This window comes from Podarcis cretensis (assembly GCF_951804945.1).
Source record: "Podarcis cretensis genome assembly, chromosome: 8".
Classification (NCBI taxonomy): domain Eukaryota; kingdom Metazoa; phylum Chordata; class Lepidosauria; order Squamata; family Lacertidae; genus Podarcis; species Podarcis cretensis.
The window spans coordinates 89,110,854-89,127,851 of record NC_137177.1 but is presented as its reverse complement, the minus strand read 5'-3'; the positions used below and the strand labels follow the sequence as shown (position 1 = coordinate 89,127,851).

At 41.1% G+C, this 16,998-nt stretch overlaps 1 protein-coding gene across 7 annotated transcripts in view; it reads left to right on the top strand.

The window, feature by feature from the left end:
* The first annotated feature begins 3,032 nt into the window (after positions 1-3,032).
* The window catches only part of TIA1 (TIA1 cytotoxic granule associated RNA binding protein), a 25,665-nt gene continuing 11,699 nt past the window's right edge, over positions 3,033-16,998 (top strand). For 2 of the 7 annotated variants that reach the window (XR_013841737.1, XM_079987550.1), the window contains exons 1-6: positions 3,033-3,289; positions 12,875-12,971; positions 13,455-13,553; positions 13,960-14,014; positions 14,188-14,220; positions 15,438-15,525. Coding sequence is in view for 5 of the 7 variants with exons in the window: in XM_079987550.1 (XP_079843676.1) it covers positions 3,264-3,289; positions 12,875-12,971; positions 13,455-13,553; positions 13,960-14,014; positions 14,188-14,220; positions 15,438-15,525 (398 nt within the window). In the remaining 2 variants the exon portion in view is untranslated. Of the gene's footprint in view, positions 3,290-12,874; positions 12,972-13,454; positions 13,554-13,959; positions 14,015-14,187; positions 14,221-15,437; positions 15,526-16,998 lie in introns of those variants that run through there. The other 5 variants (XM_079987546.1, XM_079987545.1, XM_079987548.1 and 2 more) reach the window with 5 other exon arrangements.

The window sequence follows — 16,998 nt, the reverse complement described above, 5'->3', positions numbered from 1 at the left end:
CATTGGATGCCCATGAGAAAAAGGGAGAGAAACTTTTCTCTACCTGCTTTTTACATGTTGTTTAATTTTATAAGCTTCTATCATTTCACCTCTTACTTTTTTTCTTTAATAATAATAATAATAATAATAATAATAAATTTTATTTATACTTCGCCCTCCCCAGACAGAGCCAGGCTCAGGGCAGCTTACACCAATAAAATAAAATCACATTAAAACATAATGGGAGTGCCTGATCACCTCATCTGTCTCCTGAGAAATCTCTATGTGGGACAAGAAGCTACAGTAAGAACTGGATATGGAATAACTGATTGGTTCAAACAAAATAAAAAAATTCCTTCCAGTAGCACCTTAAAGACCAACTAAGTTAGTTCTTGGTATGAGCTTTCGTGTGCATGCACACTTCTTCAGATATTTTTTATTTTGTTTTAACTATGGCAGACCAACACGGCTACCTGTGATTGGTTCAAAATTGGGAAAGGAGTACAACAAGGCTGTATATTGTCTCCCTGCTTATTTAACTTATATTTAATTCATCATGCGAAAGGCTGAACTGGATTAATCCCAAATTGGAATTAAGATTGCCGGAAAAAATATCAACAACCTCAGATATGCAGATGACACAACATTGATGGCAGGAAGTGAGGAGGAATTAACCTTTTAATGAGGGTGAAAGAGAGCACAAAATATGGTCTGAAGCTCAACATCAAAAAAACTAAAATCATGGCCACTGGTCCCATCACCTCCTGGCAAATAGAAGGGGAAGAAATGAAGGCAGTGAGAGATTTTACTTTCTTGGGCTCTATGATCACTGCAGATGGTGACAGCAGTCATGAAATTAAAAGACGCCTGCTTCTTGGGAGAAAAGCAATGACAAACCTAGACAGCATCTTAAAAAGCAGAGACATCACCTTGCCAACAAAGGTCCATATAGTTAAAGCTATGGTTTTCCCGGTAGTGATGTATGGAAGTGAGGGCTGGACCATAAAGAAGGATTGATGCTTTTGAATTCTGGTGCTGGAGGAGACTCTTGAGAGTCCCATGGACTGCAAGAAGATCAAGCCTATCCATTCTGAAGGAAATCAGCCCTGAGTGCTCACTGGAAGGACAGATCCTAAAGCTGAGGCTCCAATACTTTGGCCACCTCATGAGAAGAGAAGACTCCCTGGAAAAGACCCTGATGTTGGGAAAGATGGAGGGCACAAGAAGAAGGGGACAACAGAGGACGAGATGGTGGGACAGTGTTCGTGAAGCTACCAGCATGAGTTTGACCGAACTGCGGGAGGCAGTGGAAGACAGGAGTGCCTGGCGTGCTCTGGTCCAGGGGGTCACCAAGAGGCGGACACGACTAAACGACTAAACAACAACAAAACATATTAGGGGGAAAAGAGAGGGAGAAAAAACCCAAACCAATTTAAAATACAAGGTTAAAATGCAATTTAAAATGCAGCCTCATTTTAAAATAGCTGATAAATCAAGACCATAAGGGGAGGGAAACATAAGAGTCAGACCGAGTCCAAACCAAAGGCCAGGTGGAACAGACTTTCTTCCTAGGTGAGCTGATTCATCCCTTTGGCCAATTTGGTTGCCGTTTTCCAAACCCTTTCCCAGCTGCACAATCTCCTTTTTCAGATGAGGGGACCAGAACTGCACAACCATCTCCCCTGGGTTTGATGAAATGGAGAGACACACATATTGGGGACATCTCAGTTGAACAACAACCCTATAAGGTAGGCCTGGCTAGACTGAAACTTAGCGACTAGCCCCAAGTCTCCCCTGTGAACTTGATGGCTGAATACAGATTTGAAGCTGGGTATCACCAATTCTTCTTCAGCCCCACTAGATCCCACTTCTGCATAGGATTGCAGCCCTTGTCACATTTTGAAAATTTAGAATATTTAGTGTGTGCCTGCAACGGAGATTGCTGTAATATATTAAACTACTCTGCATACTCAGTGAAAACAAGTTTGAATAAGATGAACCATAGTGGCTATTAGTAATGTTAACTGTTGAAGGTTCTACTAATGAAACCTACTGAAATAAATGGGGAAAACTTTGTGATTTCAGAATATTCTGGGTATTCTTAGAATTTTAAGATTTATTTCCTTTGGGTGCTACACAGAGTTTCCTTGTACTAGTTTAATTTTCTACGCTCGTTTCATGCTGTTTTTGAAAAGTGTACAGTATTGGATTTTATGCTGGTCTTAATTTCATAGTCTTTGACCTTGCTTTGCATTCCTTTGTTTTGATTGTCAGTGGAAGCTGCACAGAGAGCTTATGCTACTGGATTTGCATAAAAAGTACTGTATGCATTTTGCAAATAATCAAAGAACCAGATAAACACTGTTTTCCTTTTTTGGGGGGGGTGAGACCCCCCTGGATCTTACTCCAAATGTAGGATTGCAGATGTCTGCTCTGAAGTCAGTCCCATTTAATTCAGCGGGGTTTATTCCCAGGTACAATGAAGAGTTAGTATTGGCAAGAGAGTGGCGAGTGTCCATTGCCATTTTTTTCACCGTTGCTTTGCATACCTGTGATTTGTTGTTAAATGTTTTGCTTCCTAAGATCTATTTCCCACCCTTCTTCTCGTCGGCGCCGCTGGTGTAGTGGTATCATGCAAGATTCCCATTCTTGCGACCCGGGTTCGATTCCCGGGCGGCGCAAAAGCATTTTGTGTAAAAAAACCACAAAAACAAACCACCACCACAACTAATCTTAATATTCAGTATTCCACTAGTTTGGCGGGGCGGGCGGAGTTGCATTTCTTTTTATTTGTAAAGGAGACGTGAAGCCGGATTTGCGCGCGCGGGGCTGAGGGTTAAGCTTTCCTAAGATTTAAACCGTACCTAACAGGCACGGACTGGCTTAGAAATCTCGCGAGAGTAAGCAAGAGAAAGGAGAAGAAGCTGCAAAGAGGCCGGCGGAGGATTACGTCGGGCGCGAGAGAGCGGCCGCGGTTGGCGAGGAGGCGCCAGCGCGCGTGCGCGTTTGTCGGCGGCGCCGCGGTTGCCTTCTTGCGGCGCATGCGCCGACGGTCCTTTCCGTCGGCCGGCCCGGGCCCTCTCTTTGCCCACCAGCGCCATCTTGAGAGGCCAGCGGCGGATTTGTTGTCCGCCGCGCCGTCGTCGGGGCTCCCCGGAGGCCTCCCGCCCCGCACCCCCGCCGCACCCGCGCGCGGATTCGGCCTGCGGCGAGCCGGGCGCGGCTGTGACCAGGCCTGGCTGGAGGGCTGAGGAGGGAGAGGAACCGCCGCCGCCGCCGCCGCCATGGAGGACGAAATGCCCAAGACGCTGTGAGTTGGGCCGGCAGGGAGGCTGTGAGGAGGCCTATTGTGAGGGGGAGGGGTCGAGCCACGTTGCGCCCCCTCCCTCCCGCCTGCTATCCCCTCCCCCGCTGCCTCTCTTTCTCCTTTTGCGCGCGCGAATAAAACCCTTCGGCTCCCCATAAGAACCGGGGCGGGGGGAGGCCAAGGGGGAAGCATTCGCCCCTCTTGAATTATTATTATTTTTTTGGGGGGGGTGGCCTTGGCCTTTTTCTCCTCTCAGGCAGCGGGGCGAGCTTCTGTGTTGAAAATCGCTAGTACCACAAATACTGTTATAGATGGATCTTATGGGGCGAACGCAGTTGGACTCCGGTGCCCAGTTCTGCTCGCCTCAACTCGAGAAAGGATGGAAAAGGGCGACCAAAATGATCAAGAGGGTGGAGCGACAGCCCCCCCCAAAGAAAGGTTGCAGCATTTGAGCCTTTTTAGCTTTGTGGCGGAAAGGAGAAGGAAAGAAGCGACAAGTTCATGAAGCCACGCATGGCGTGGAGAAAGCGGACCGAGGGAAGTTTCCCCCCTAACCCTAACCCTCTCTCAACACGGAGAGCTCATTCATGTACAGCCAGCGAAGCCTAATGTTGGCACTACGGAACTCGTTCCCGCAGGAGGCACTGAGGGCCACCAACCTAAATGGCTTTAAAAGAGTGGGACAAATTCTGGGAGGAGATGGCAATAGATGGCTATTAACCAGCCCGTGCTCTGCCTCCCCAGTTGGAGGCAGCAGTGCTTCTGAATACCCATTGCTGGAAACCACAGGAAGGGAGAGTTGCTCTTTTGCTTGAATCCTGCTTGTGGGTTTCCCAAAAGAGGCATCCTGTTAGCAACTGTGAGAACAAGCTGCTGGACTGGATGGGCCCACTTTGGCCTGCTCTTTTGTGTTAATGACTGTTAATATATATATACAGTATTTTATTCTGCTGTTCTTGAAAGGAGCTCAGGGCAGCAGTTATGGTTCTCCCACACAGCACACTCATTTTGTCCACAACAACCTTGTAAGGTTGGCTGGGCTCAGAGAGAGAGAGCCTGGGGTGCATGTAGTGTGACTGGATGAAGATCGCTCAGTGAAGCTTGATGGAGTGTGTGGATTTGAACCTACATCTCCCGGTTCTAGGATAGAATCTAGTCTCCATTTCAGATTTGAAAAAACATTTCCTTGTGAAAAACAGAACAGCTGATAGCAGTACAATGAGTGTGTGCATAGCTAGAATCCTTGCACTGGTTATTATCTCTGTAGCACCGCATGCTCCATAGGCAGGATTACAAGTCTCTGGTCCCCAGGGAACTTAAAGAAGTGACTAGAATGTCTTATAGGCCTGTCTGAGGGTTTGCAGAGAACGTATTGTTGCATATTACTCCAATCTTGTGAGTGGTGTGAGATTCTAGGGGTTCCAGACGCTTATTCAGAGTTCGTGTTTCCTTTTGGAGTGAGGAACAGCAGAGACAGTGGCATCTTTATGCTTATATTTACGCAAATATACAACCTGAGCCTATGGTGGAGGGGTTCATAGCATTAACATCCCAAGAGAGTCCTGCTTCTCCCATAGCCACAGCCTGTGGGTAGAAATTAAACCTGGCTCTCTCTCAGCAGAAATCAGGCCTGGCTCTCTCTGCCTTTCCAGTTTACAGCTTTTGCATCCAGTTTCTAAGCTCACATAACTCCACTCTCAACGGTGGCCTTTTGTCTTTCTAAGAAAGAGACAGTTGAGGGAGGTAGCGCCCCCCCCCCATTTCCCCTCTGGCACAGAGCCACTCCCTTTGTTCCCTTAAGGACCCATCTTTAGTGGTGCGTGCAACTTACCCACCTCCCAAAATCTCATAACACCATGGACAGCTTCATTTCTGTGCTGAATACATTGGAGGAGGTTTTCCTTCTGATAGCCTGCTTGGTTTCTATAGTGGACACAGATGTGGAGCATCTGAAACCCTAGAAAGCAACTGCCAGTCAGTATTGGCCAAGTATCTTCAAACTTTTAAGACCCAGGACCCACTTTTATCTCAAACATGCCTTTGGGGACCGATTTCCTAATCTTTTACAATATATTTGCAGGGTGGCAGTGCTACTGCTGTGACCCATCTTCAATTAGGCCACAAACCACTAGGGTCCTGACACACCATTTGAAGACCTGTGGTGTAGACAGTACTGAGCTAAGTGAACTAGTGGTCTGACTATATAAGGCGCTAGCCTGTGTTCCTATGACAGAGCTCTCCATCCTCCCTTGCTAGCCCACTCCTTATTTGCATGGAATTCCATTCACCTACTTGCACTTTTTGATCTCCTGTGGCTACAGCACTAGTAAACAGACTATATTTTCTGATAGAGAGCCAGTGGATGAAGGGGGTGGAAGGCAGGAGTAAACGGAGGAAGAATGTCAGATTAAATCTGTTGCCCATAGTTAGGTTTGGGTACAGTAATTGATTTTTTACTTGCAGTTTAAAAACAAAATATGCAGCAGCATTCAAAAATGATACAGTGTTATCCACTTGTAGCTCTGAGTGGCAGAGGCCTCATTTTACTGCATAAGTAGAGTAGACCATCATCTTTCATCTCCCTCTCTCCAACAGTATGCAACCACCAATGGAAGGTGTTTCTTTAGTCCAAAATGTAGCTGATCAATTATTAACTGGGGCTTCCCCAATGGAATGGCAGGGAAGTGTCCCCTACTGCTTGTTTATTAATGTAATGATATTTTCTGGGTGCCCCCACCTTTTGAGGGTGAGGCAGGTCATGGCCATAGAGTTCATAGAGCTCATAGAGCTTTTCAGTTCTGCACCATTATTGGTACACAGTCCCCGGAGTGTCAGGACCTTTTATATTTTTATTTGGTGTTATGAAATACCATATGAATTTTGCTAATTCTGTTAATCAACTATTTTATTACACTGTCTGCTGTTTGTTTTGGTAGCTTATTCTGTTGTTATAATTTGTCAGCCACTCTGGCAATAAATACTGAAGGGACATATTTATATTTTCTAAATAACATGAATAATCCTTAGAGACTAACTCTGTAAAGGAGATCTGTATTACCTTCATGCTGCGGATAAGGGTTGTGGCTGAACTACTAGTGGCTTGTTTATTGTCTTTTAACCTCTGTACTATATCAGCACTCTTCTCCACCATCACCATTTTCTGTTTTGCAGCACTATTGCCTTCCTCAGCCCTTTGGACCGTTTGCTTGCTTGCACAGTTTCTGGACTGCTTAATATATTAAAAATATATTTAAGCATTGTACAGAAAACTGAAGTGACAACTTTATAATATTACAAAAATAGTTACGTATAAAAATGTCACATTAATACAAAGTTCCTAATATATATCAATATCATTTGATTTTCCTTCTGACACCCTCCCTAACAGCCTCTTGAGTTCTCACCCAGGGTCCAAAACAAACTCTTAGTTCACCCACAAAAATCTCACAACCAGAAGAGTTCTTGGAAACAGTGGACATTGCCCTAGTCAGTCACTCTAGAAGACTTTCTTTTTATAGGCAGGCCCAAGGTGGATGGTACTTCCTCAGGCTACCAACATGGGAAAAAGAAAGTTCACCCTCTTTGAATTGTGGTTTTACATACCAGGACATAAACATTTGTTCCTTAGCAGATCTTAAAATTAGGTAAATACAACCTCAGATGAACAAAACATGACATATTAAACCATGTAATGATTTATTTAACAAAAATAAAGCCTAAATGGAGAAGCCATGTGTGAATACCCTATGATTGTAGAACCACCTTTAGCAGCAATAACTTTAAGTACGGTAATTGTTTTCTGTATGACTTCATCAGTCACTCATCATTGTGGAGGAATTTTGGCCCACTCTTCTTTATAACGTTGCTTCAGATCATTGAGGTTTGCTGGCATTTGTCAATGCACAGCTCTCTTAAGGTCCCGCCACAGCATTTCAATTGGGTTGAGGTTTGGACTTTGACTGGGCCATTGCAACACCTTGATTATTTTCTTTTTCAGCCATTCTATTGTAGAGTTGCATGACTCAGTTTCGGCCAAGCTTCAGCTGTTGGGCAGATGGCCTCACAAATACTTTGGTATACAGTATTCATGGTCAACTCAGTGACTGCTAGGCTCCCAGTTCCTGTGGCTGTAGAGCCTAACTCTTGTGTTTCTTGCAATTTCTCTGAGCATTGCACGGTCTGACCTTGGGGTGAATTTGCTGGGGCATCTATTTTCCATTTTTGAATAATCTTTCTCACTGTAGAATGATGGACTTTACATTGGTGGGAGATGGCTTTATAGCCCTTCCCAGTTCCATGGGCAGAAATAATTGCTTCTCTAAGAGCACTGCTGATGTCTTTCCTCCTTGGCATTGTGTGAAAACACACCTGGGTGCTCCAGACCAGCAAACTGCTGAAACTTTGCTTTTATAGAGGTGGCCACACTTGCTGATGATCAGTTAAGCAAGTGCATTTGATTAGCAGCACCTTCTGCTACTTAGCTTCTTTATTCCTATGGAAGCAGTAAGGATGTACTTAGTTTTTCACATATGGCTTCTCCATTTTGGTTTTATTTTTGTTAAATAAATCATGATACTGTGTAATGGCATGTGTTGTTCATCTGAGGTTCTTTTACCTAATTTTAAGACCTGTCAGGCCGCAGGTGATTGTTATTATGTCCTAATATGTAAAACTACATAATTCAAAGAGGGTGTACTCCCCCCCCCCCATGACTGTATGTCCCATTTCAATGGTCCTTTGCCTTACTTTTTTACACATTTTATGCACTTTTCTCTTTTTTACCTTTGGGGTGTGTATTGAAAATAGGTTCATAACAATGTCTTTCTTATGACTAGCACATTGTGAGGAAATGCAGGAACCATTGCACTGGACATTTTTGTCTTTTCTTCTTTCCAGTGGTGCTCCTTTCTGCTGCACTCTGTAGCAACAAAAGTTAAATGCCTAGGTCAAATGAAGGCCTGGTAGTTACTAGAGAGACTAAAGCAGTTTGTTTTCACGAGGCGAAAATGAAATGCCTATGTTAGTAGGTATAAATAATTAAATTTTAGGATTGATCATATTGATTCTCTATATAAAAAAGCCTCATTTAACTTAATATATTTGGTGGAAGCATTGATTTGGTTAAGAGAGTAATTGTATGACTGACATGCTTATATCCAGTTTATTTAATATTAACCTAATCATTTTAAAAAGCAAAGCCATCTGTTTTGAACTGGGGGGGGGGGAAATAAACTGCTTTTATTTTTCTTAAACATTCAACACTGAAAAGAAGTTTAGGTTATATGGCAAGTATTGGCCTTCAAATAGTTGATTAATTGTGAATCCCACTTCAGAGAAAGTACAAATTAAGGCATTTGAGAGAAGAGTATGTAAGTTTAAGTGTGTTGAGATCAGGATGCCAAGTGGGGGCTACAGAGTCTAGCTCATGAGCCAGTCCAGACTATGAGCCTGATGTTGGAGATCAGGGGAGCATTGAGGCTGGCAGGTAGGAGCGAACTGACCCAGCTCCCACAGCACCAGCTTCCATAGAGGTCTTTCACAGGAATATCCCCCTGGACCTGAGGACCTAAGCTACTCATATAGTACCTCACCATTCCAGTGATGCAGTAGGTGGGAGACAGGAGCACAGGAGAATTGCCAGAGAGTTGGCCCTTCAGGAGACACTGGGTTGCCAGGAGGAGAGGCAGGTTTGAAAGCAGTGGCTCAAAGTTCCCCAGAAGGTTTGCAGCTCTTTTTGGAGCAAAATGTTCACTTGGAGCTCTCCATGGTGCTGGGACTTGCCTTGCTGCTCTATTAGTGCCAGTAGGAGGCAGGGTTGAAAGCCTATTTGTGACATTGGAGATTGTTCTGTGGGTTGGGTTCCAGCTGCAGAAGAAAGAGTTAACCATCCTATCCACACTGCAATTAGGCTTGAATGCCACCTTCTGTTGGTACCATTGGAAGGTTGTTTTCAAGCCGAATTGCAATGCAGGTGGATAATCTTTGTGTAACTGGTAAGAAAAGGGTTAATCCTCCCTAGCCAAAATCCCCATAAAAATTATATCCCCTTGGACAGTTGTTTGGGGATTAAGACTGTGTGCAGGTGGGTTTACTTGGAGTGTGTGCATGTGAGAGGGTGCAATGGCCTGCTCATTATTGTTTTGGTTTCGCCCACCATCAGCTTGCAGACCCAGAGAGGGTTGGCAAAGATGGAATGCAACTCTTGGTTTTCAAAACATTTTAATGCAGTTTTTCAATTCAAAATTATCAAAATGGTGAACAAAATAATATACACCAGCTTAAGTGTGCATCAGATAATAAAGCGGTGTAGGCTAATAATTCAACTCGCAAAGGCAGAATGAAAAAGACAAAGCTTTAACTTGCCTTTTGATAAAGAAGTAAAAATGGAAATCATACCAAGTTCCTGAGGATGTTTCGGCTCTGACCTCCTTAAACTACCGGTAACCCCCACATATGGTGGAATGTTTTAGCAAAGCCTCACTGGTAGTTCTTAATTCAGGTTAGGCACATAACAGACAAGATGGCCTCTGAGATAATCAGAACTCATGCTATCTTGGTCATTAAAGCTTAAAATCAATACAGTGGTGCCTCGCAAGACGAAATTAATCCGTTCCGCGAGTCTCTTCGTCTAGCGGTTTTTTCGTCTTGCGAAGCAAGCCCATTGACGGCTTAGCGGATTAGTGCTATTAGTGGCTTAGCGGATCAGCTGATAAGCGGCTTAGCGGCTTAGAAAAGGGGGGGGGAAAGGAAAAAAAACCCGCAGGAACTCGCAAGACATTTTCGTCTTGCGAAGCAAGCCCATAGGGAAATTCGTTTTGCGAAGCGCCTCCAAAACAGAAAACCCTTTTGTCTAGCGGGTTTTCCGTCTTGCGAGGCGTTCGTCTTGCGGGGCACCACTGTACTGTGATTTTGGTTCTGTAGCCACTGCTACTGTTTTAAAATAGGCTTTAGATATGAAAATTGTATTGATCCCATTAACCCATTGATCCCTGGTGGTTGTCACCAATAGATATTTTAACAATTAAAAAAACAAACATAGAAGGTAAGAGATGGACATATGAAGATTTATTGGTGAGAATAGAAAAAGGTTGGCAGATCAAAACGTATGAAGAACTAGGAGATAAATTAACGAGTTGGTTACAATTCCATCAAATTAATGCACTGTGGACAGAAGATAAAGAGATCGGGATAAACGGAAAAAAATCAAGATTCCAGATAGAAATACTGGAAGGAAATTCAAAACTCTTATCAAAAATGTATAATCAACTATTAGAATGGGATACTAAGGATGAGGAAATAAAAGAAGTTATGGTGAAATGGGCGATAGATCTGGGATATAATTTGGAATACGATCGTTGGATTAAGCTCTGGAATAAAGATATGAAGTTCACTGCTTGTGTTGCCTTAAGAGAAAACATGGAAAAATGATGTACAGATGGTACATCACCCCTGTAAAATTAGGAAAAATCTATAAGAATGGAGATAAAATGTGCTGGAGGTGTAAAAACAAGGAAGGTAGTTTTTACCACATGTGGTGGACTTGTGAAAAAATCAAGAACTTCTGGGAGCTCATTTATAATGAACTAAAAAAAATGTTTAAATATACTTTTGTTAAAAAACCTGAAAATTTTCTTCTGGGAATGATTGGCAATGAAATTAAGAAAGAGGACCAGACCTTATTCCAGTACGCAACAACAGCTGCTAGAATTTTAATCGCCCAAAATTGGAAATCAACCAATATCCCAACAGTAAGAGATTGGCAAAGTAAATTATTTGAATATTCAGAATTGGCAAAATTAACACAAAAAATTAGAGACGAGAAAGAAACAAAGTTTATTAAAGAATGGAATAAATTCATAACCTATATTGAAGTAGATTTAAATAATCCAAAGATCACAGTAGGCTTAATATAACCCTTCGACATAGAAAAGTTTTAAAGAAAAACTGCGGGAAAAAATGTATTACATAACCCAAAACTGAGGTGGAGGGAAGTCAATAACTTACATGTTTGTCTTTTTTTCTTCTTCTTATAATTAAGTTATGTTGTTCTTATTATTGTTTTTCTTTCCGTGAAGAATTTATTTTCTGTACATGCGTGTGTATATGTGTGTATGAAAATTAATAAAGAGAAATTAAAAAAAAAGACAGTGCATTTTGTACCACATGAAAATTCTGAACCATCTTCAAAGGCAGTTATGTGTTGAATACATATACAGTAGTACCTCGGGTTACATACGCTTCAGGTTACATACGCTTCAGGTTACAGACTCCACTAACCCAGAAATGGTACCTCGGGTTAAGAACTTTGCTTCAGGATGAGAACAGAAATCATGCGGCAGTGGCACGGCAGCAGCAGCGGCAGGAGGAGGAGGCCCCATTAGCTAAAGTGGTGCTTCAGGTTAAGAACAGTTTCAGGTTAAGAACGGATCTCCAGAACGAATTAAGTACATAACCAGGCAAGGGTTGATTTATGTTGGGGGGTTGGACTCGATGGCCCTTGTGGTCTCTTCCAACTCTATGATTCTATGTGCATTTGATTGACCCGTGATTGCACATGTGTGCCTGGGGTCAAACCCAGAAGTGACCCTAAAATACTTTACGCAGGCCCTGCCAGTGTGTGGGGTTCCAGAACTTAACCCCCATGCAAAACAAGGATTGCCTGTTGTCTAGAGGCAACCTAAGCATAAACAGTGGTGGATGGATCTGGCCCACCCACCCCAGGTCACTTTTGACATGTTGATGGGGTTGACAACTGTCAGTCATCTGACATCACATGGTTCATACTTCAAAGGAAGAATCAAGTGCACATTATTAAGTGCGCTGTCTATTTTTCTCTTCTTCCTTGGTAAGCCTGAACTGAATTTATGCCTGCTGAAAATTGGGTTGCATTTGGTGCTGAATTTTAAATTTGGTCACTTGATGCTGATAGTGGTCAGGTAAACCTGGAGTCTTAGGAAGGATTTTGTGGAGGGATATAAATGAAGAAAGGGATACAAATACCTTACTTAGTTTTCTTATAAATGCACTGTACTACTACTCTGCAAACTTTTTATAGCATTTGTAATTTGTGCAGCAAATATATTGAGTAATACTGTATTGTGGTTTCACCTGTTCTCAGCCTTTAGGTTTAGTAACAGTGAAAAAATCCTCCCTTGTTCTGCACACATTTTCAAGCCTGCTTCTCCCTCTTTTGTTAACTTCTGAGCATCCTGTTCTTGTGATTGAGTGCTTATTTTTGTTTTAGCTTTGGAAGGTATAGTTACTTTTCTTTTATTAAGGAAGTCTGACTATGATGGTTAGTTTACTTACTACATTTCTGCCAAGGAATCCAAAGTGGTTTAAAATACGAAAACAAATAAAATGCAATGTGACAGAGTCCTTCAGGCTATGTGTTGCTCACACAGGTCTTTCTTAGGTAGCTCCAGGGAAGATGGGTGAGGGCTGCCCCAACAATTCTCCTTGATAGTTCTGTCAGGAGCTAGTGGTATGGCCTAGACTTCCTCACTTCTCCCTTCCTTCAGGGCAAACAGGTTTTCATTGTTTGAGACTCAGACCTCCATGGATCTAAAATTTGGATAATTTTTGCAGGTATGTGGGGAATTTGTCAAGAGATGTTACCGAAGCCCTAATTCTCCAGCTCTTCAGCCAGATTGGACCATGCAAAAATTGCAAAATGATCATGGATGTAAGTTAATGCAATGGTTATGTTCTGTACAAAAAATGTATTTTAATATAAAAATTGTGGTTTTGAGGATGCTAACAAGGTTTAGATTTCTTCCCCTAGGAGTTTCACAGGTTGTTGCCCTCCCTTTAGAAATTTCAGTAAAACAAATTAAACTGAAGGGTAACTAACAAGTAAAAAAACTAAGAAAAAAGTAGTAAGCTAAAAGTAGTTTTCAAATTACTCTGTTTCCACTAAAAATAATCAGTGTATAATTTACAAGGTCTAAAGATTCAACTCACTTTTTTAACACTTGAGGCATAAAATCTTACTTATTGCTGTGGAACTCTCTTTTTCTGCTAATCCTGAACACAAAATAATAGTAATAGTACCTAGGATTGTGGACTTAAATGCTGCTGCTTGCTTGGGAGATATCATAAAACAAAACACAGACATTGAGATGGCTCAGCAATGGTTTCTGATAGCTTTCCTTTCTGTGTTACACAGACAGCTGGAAATGATCCATACTGTTTTGTGGAGTTCTATGAGCATCGACATGCAGCTGCAGCTTTAGCGGCTATGAATGGACGGAAGATAATGGGTAAGGTAAGCTCTCAGGTCTAAAGGGTGAGTTGGAGCAGAAGTGTGGCTTTAGGTTGTGGATGAAACCGCTTTTGTAAAAAGAAGAAGATCTAAAGGTAAACTTTTATCCTGTTGTATATAGTAGAACTTTAAATTTTAAAAAACACACCATATAGATAAATATAAGTACAGTGAAAAGTTATCATGAAATTCTTTGCATTTTGCAAATAAAATAGCTCGGCAAAGTAATAAGGGTTATTTAATACCTAATATCACTCAACTTCATTAGGGTGGGAGCATATTTTGCATTAAATATGGCAAAATAATATAAAACATAAATCAAATTTGTCAAACACACTACATTTTGAGGGTTTGTGGGTTATGTAAACATAACTTCCTTGAATATAATTTTAGCAAATATTATTTGTAGGAGGTCAAAGTGAACTGGGCAACAACCCCCAGCAGCCAGAAGAAAGATACCAGCAGTAAGTTCCTTACAATTCTTAATAATTACTCTTTATTTGCACAAAAGTGTTTTAAATGTTAAGCAATAAGCATCATACAAATATTTGCCCTATTGTTTTGATCATTATCCTAAGATATTATTTAATGTGTTTGTGTTAATAAACTTAAGAACAAATCTAATCTTTGTCATCAGGTAGTACCGTTGTCAACACACTGCGTTCACAAGGTAATTGTATCTTCTTAAACATAAAATGAAATCTCTCAGGGGTATTCACTAACCGCCTGAAGCTATTTGGGGGGGTTGTTCTGTTGTCACAAGATTTCTCCCTCCTCTTTCAATGGATCAGGATGTGGACTATTGCTGACTCTTAAGCCCTTTGACCCCATTAAGCTGCTATTGCTGTAAGAATTCTTTCCCTCTCTGTGAGGGTAAGATAACCAGCTTCCTTCAAGGCTGCTGGCTGTGCTGGGCCATAAGCCCCCCTTGTGGTATATCAAAATTGCTATTCCAATTGGATCATTTTCCCTTCTGCTCCTATGCAACCCAGTGTGTTGCTTCTCTACTTGTCTGGCCTTAAAACTTTAAAACTTTGGGGAAGGATTAAAGTAGACTTTCCAAGGTGGAGATGTAAAGTGTCATGTGTGCACTGAAATTAGTTAGAGGTGATGATAATTAAAATGGGCTTTATGTGAGTATGAAGAAAGTCCTTAGATATGAGATCTTTGTATCAACCAGTTCTTATGTAAATGGCTCTAACAAACTGTGAAGGGATTACTGTTTCCGTTCTGTTGCCTTCAGTCTTAGTTCACTTGCTCATGGATTTCACATACTTTGAATTCACATGGATTCACATGGTGTAAAGGCTGGGCAACCAAAACTGTTGGCTTTTCAGAAAACTGTCAAATACTTTAACATCAAACTGTTGCAATGCAAGGTATCTTTTTGACTGTTCTTCACCAAATATGACTAAGATTGAGTTGCTTGTAATTTATATTGTCCATACTGGTTTGTGTAAATCCTACTCTGTTCTGCTCACAGAACCAGTAGACATATTCAGCTAATTATTGTTAAACTTGTGTATAATTAAGGCTAAACTCTAGCATTATTAAATAAGGCTGTAATATAACTTTTTGGCTTTGGACTAAATGGACTTAGCTCTCATGGAAGTATAGCTTCTGTTATGAATAACTACAGATATAATTTAATGAAAAATTCTAGTTATATGTAATTTTCTATAATTGCGTACTATCATGTCTGTTCATGGTTATATATTAAACCATAATGTATTTTGTTATCTGTTAGGTAAAAAGATTCTAGTTCTCATGTAGTTTCCAGATGTATGGAAATTGATACAAGATTATTTTTTTAAAAAAGCAAACCTATCCTGTATTTCCATGAGTTCTCTGCAAACTTGTACATTTCTTTTTCTTTTTCTTGGTAAGACCACTTCCATGTCTTTGTTGGAGACCTCAGCCCAGAAATTACAACTGAAGATATTAAAGCAGCTTTTGCACCATTTGGAAGAATATCGTAAGTAATGCCTTATGAAAGATAATGGGGGCAAGAATTTGATGCCAAAACTAAGGAAAATGTGCTGATTAAGAGTGTCAGTATATTTAAGGATACCTATATTCTCTAAAGAGTTGTATCTTTTTGTAGTTAATCAGAGCTATCAAACAGTTCATCTTGCTTTATTTGAATGTGAATTTCTAGACTTTGGATTTATATTTCTGTATTTTAGACTTGCAACTTAATTTTAAAAACAGTATTGATTCATTTCATTATCCAATTACTAGATAATCTAGAAGGGGTTTTCTAAGGGAAAGCTGATTTCTGGTTGACTTACACCAATGAAAAGGCATTGCGTAGTCTTATAAAAGCAGCTTTAATAAATATCAGATTTCATAGAAGTTATGGCCTATAAGATTTTGGCTTTTTGTGAAATGGGTGCTCTATTAAATAAAATAAACTAGAAATCGGCCTCCAGTATAGTTTCTCGGTTTCAGTCATTGTCTTAGTTTGGAAGGCATGTGAAAGTGTGTGTAACATACCAGGGAACCAGCTGTATTGTTTCTGTGGAGAAACATTTTTTTAGTTTTAGGACTTGGAAGTTTGCTGTTGATAGCAATGACCAATTAGGCTGAGTTGCAAGGTAATATTTGTATATTGTAAGTACTTCATTGGTAGCATTTCCTGATAGATCTGATGTAAATCCTCATCAGTGACTGAATTATAATTGCAGCAACTTGAGAACAAGATTTCTGTATGGTGATCAGTGTAGCATGTTATGAATTACTTGTTTTAGTATGCAGGCAGACCTGCTTAAATGGAAGCAAGATGTAGTGCAGGGATACATAATGTGTCCTCCAGATTTTGTTGGACTACAACTGTCCTATTGGCTATGCTGGCTGCTGGGGTTGGTGGAAGTTGGAGTCCCAATATCTGCAGGCACCATATTGGCAACCCCTGACGTAATGTATCTCTTGGACGTTTGTTCTTATCTGTCACTAATTCTTCCAAGTGTTGCTTACTGCTGTGAAGTATATCAACCAACTCTCAGAACTGGTTGGAAGGTAATCTCAAAACTGATAACACAATGAGATTGTAGCCTCATATGTATCAGTTTCCAGAGGGGTAATCATATAAGTCTCTTGAAACAAAAGCAATTTAGAGCCTTGTGGCATCTTAGAAGATTCACGAATGTATTATGGCACAAGTGTGTTTGCACTCAAGCCAACTTTGTGAGATGCATTATTGTACATATGAGTCACATTCTATATGGCTGGTCAAAAAGGTTCCTTATCCTAGCAAAAAGGGGGGGTGGGAGGGTAACTTACCCTTCCAAAGCCTGTTGTTAGTACCTGTGTACATGATTTGTCCTTACAACCAAGAGCTAAGGAGTGTTACCAAGCCTGGGCCAAATGAAGGGGGAATGGAATTTCTTTGTTTAAAGTTCCTCCTCCCAAGAGGTTCCCTGGTTATACCTATGTTTGAGGTGTTGGG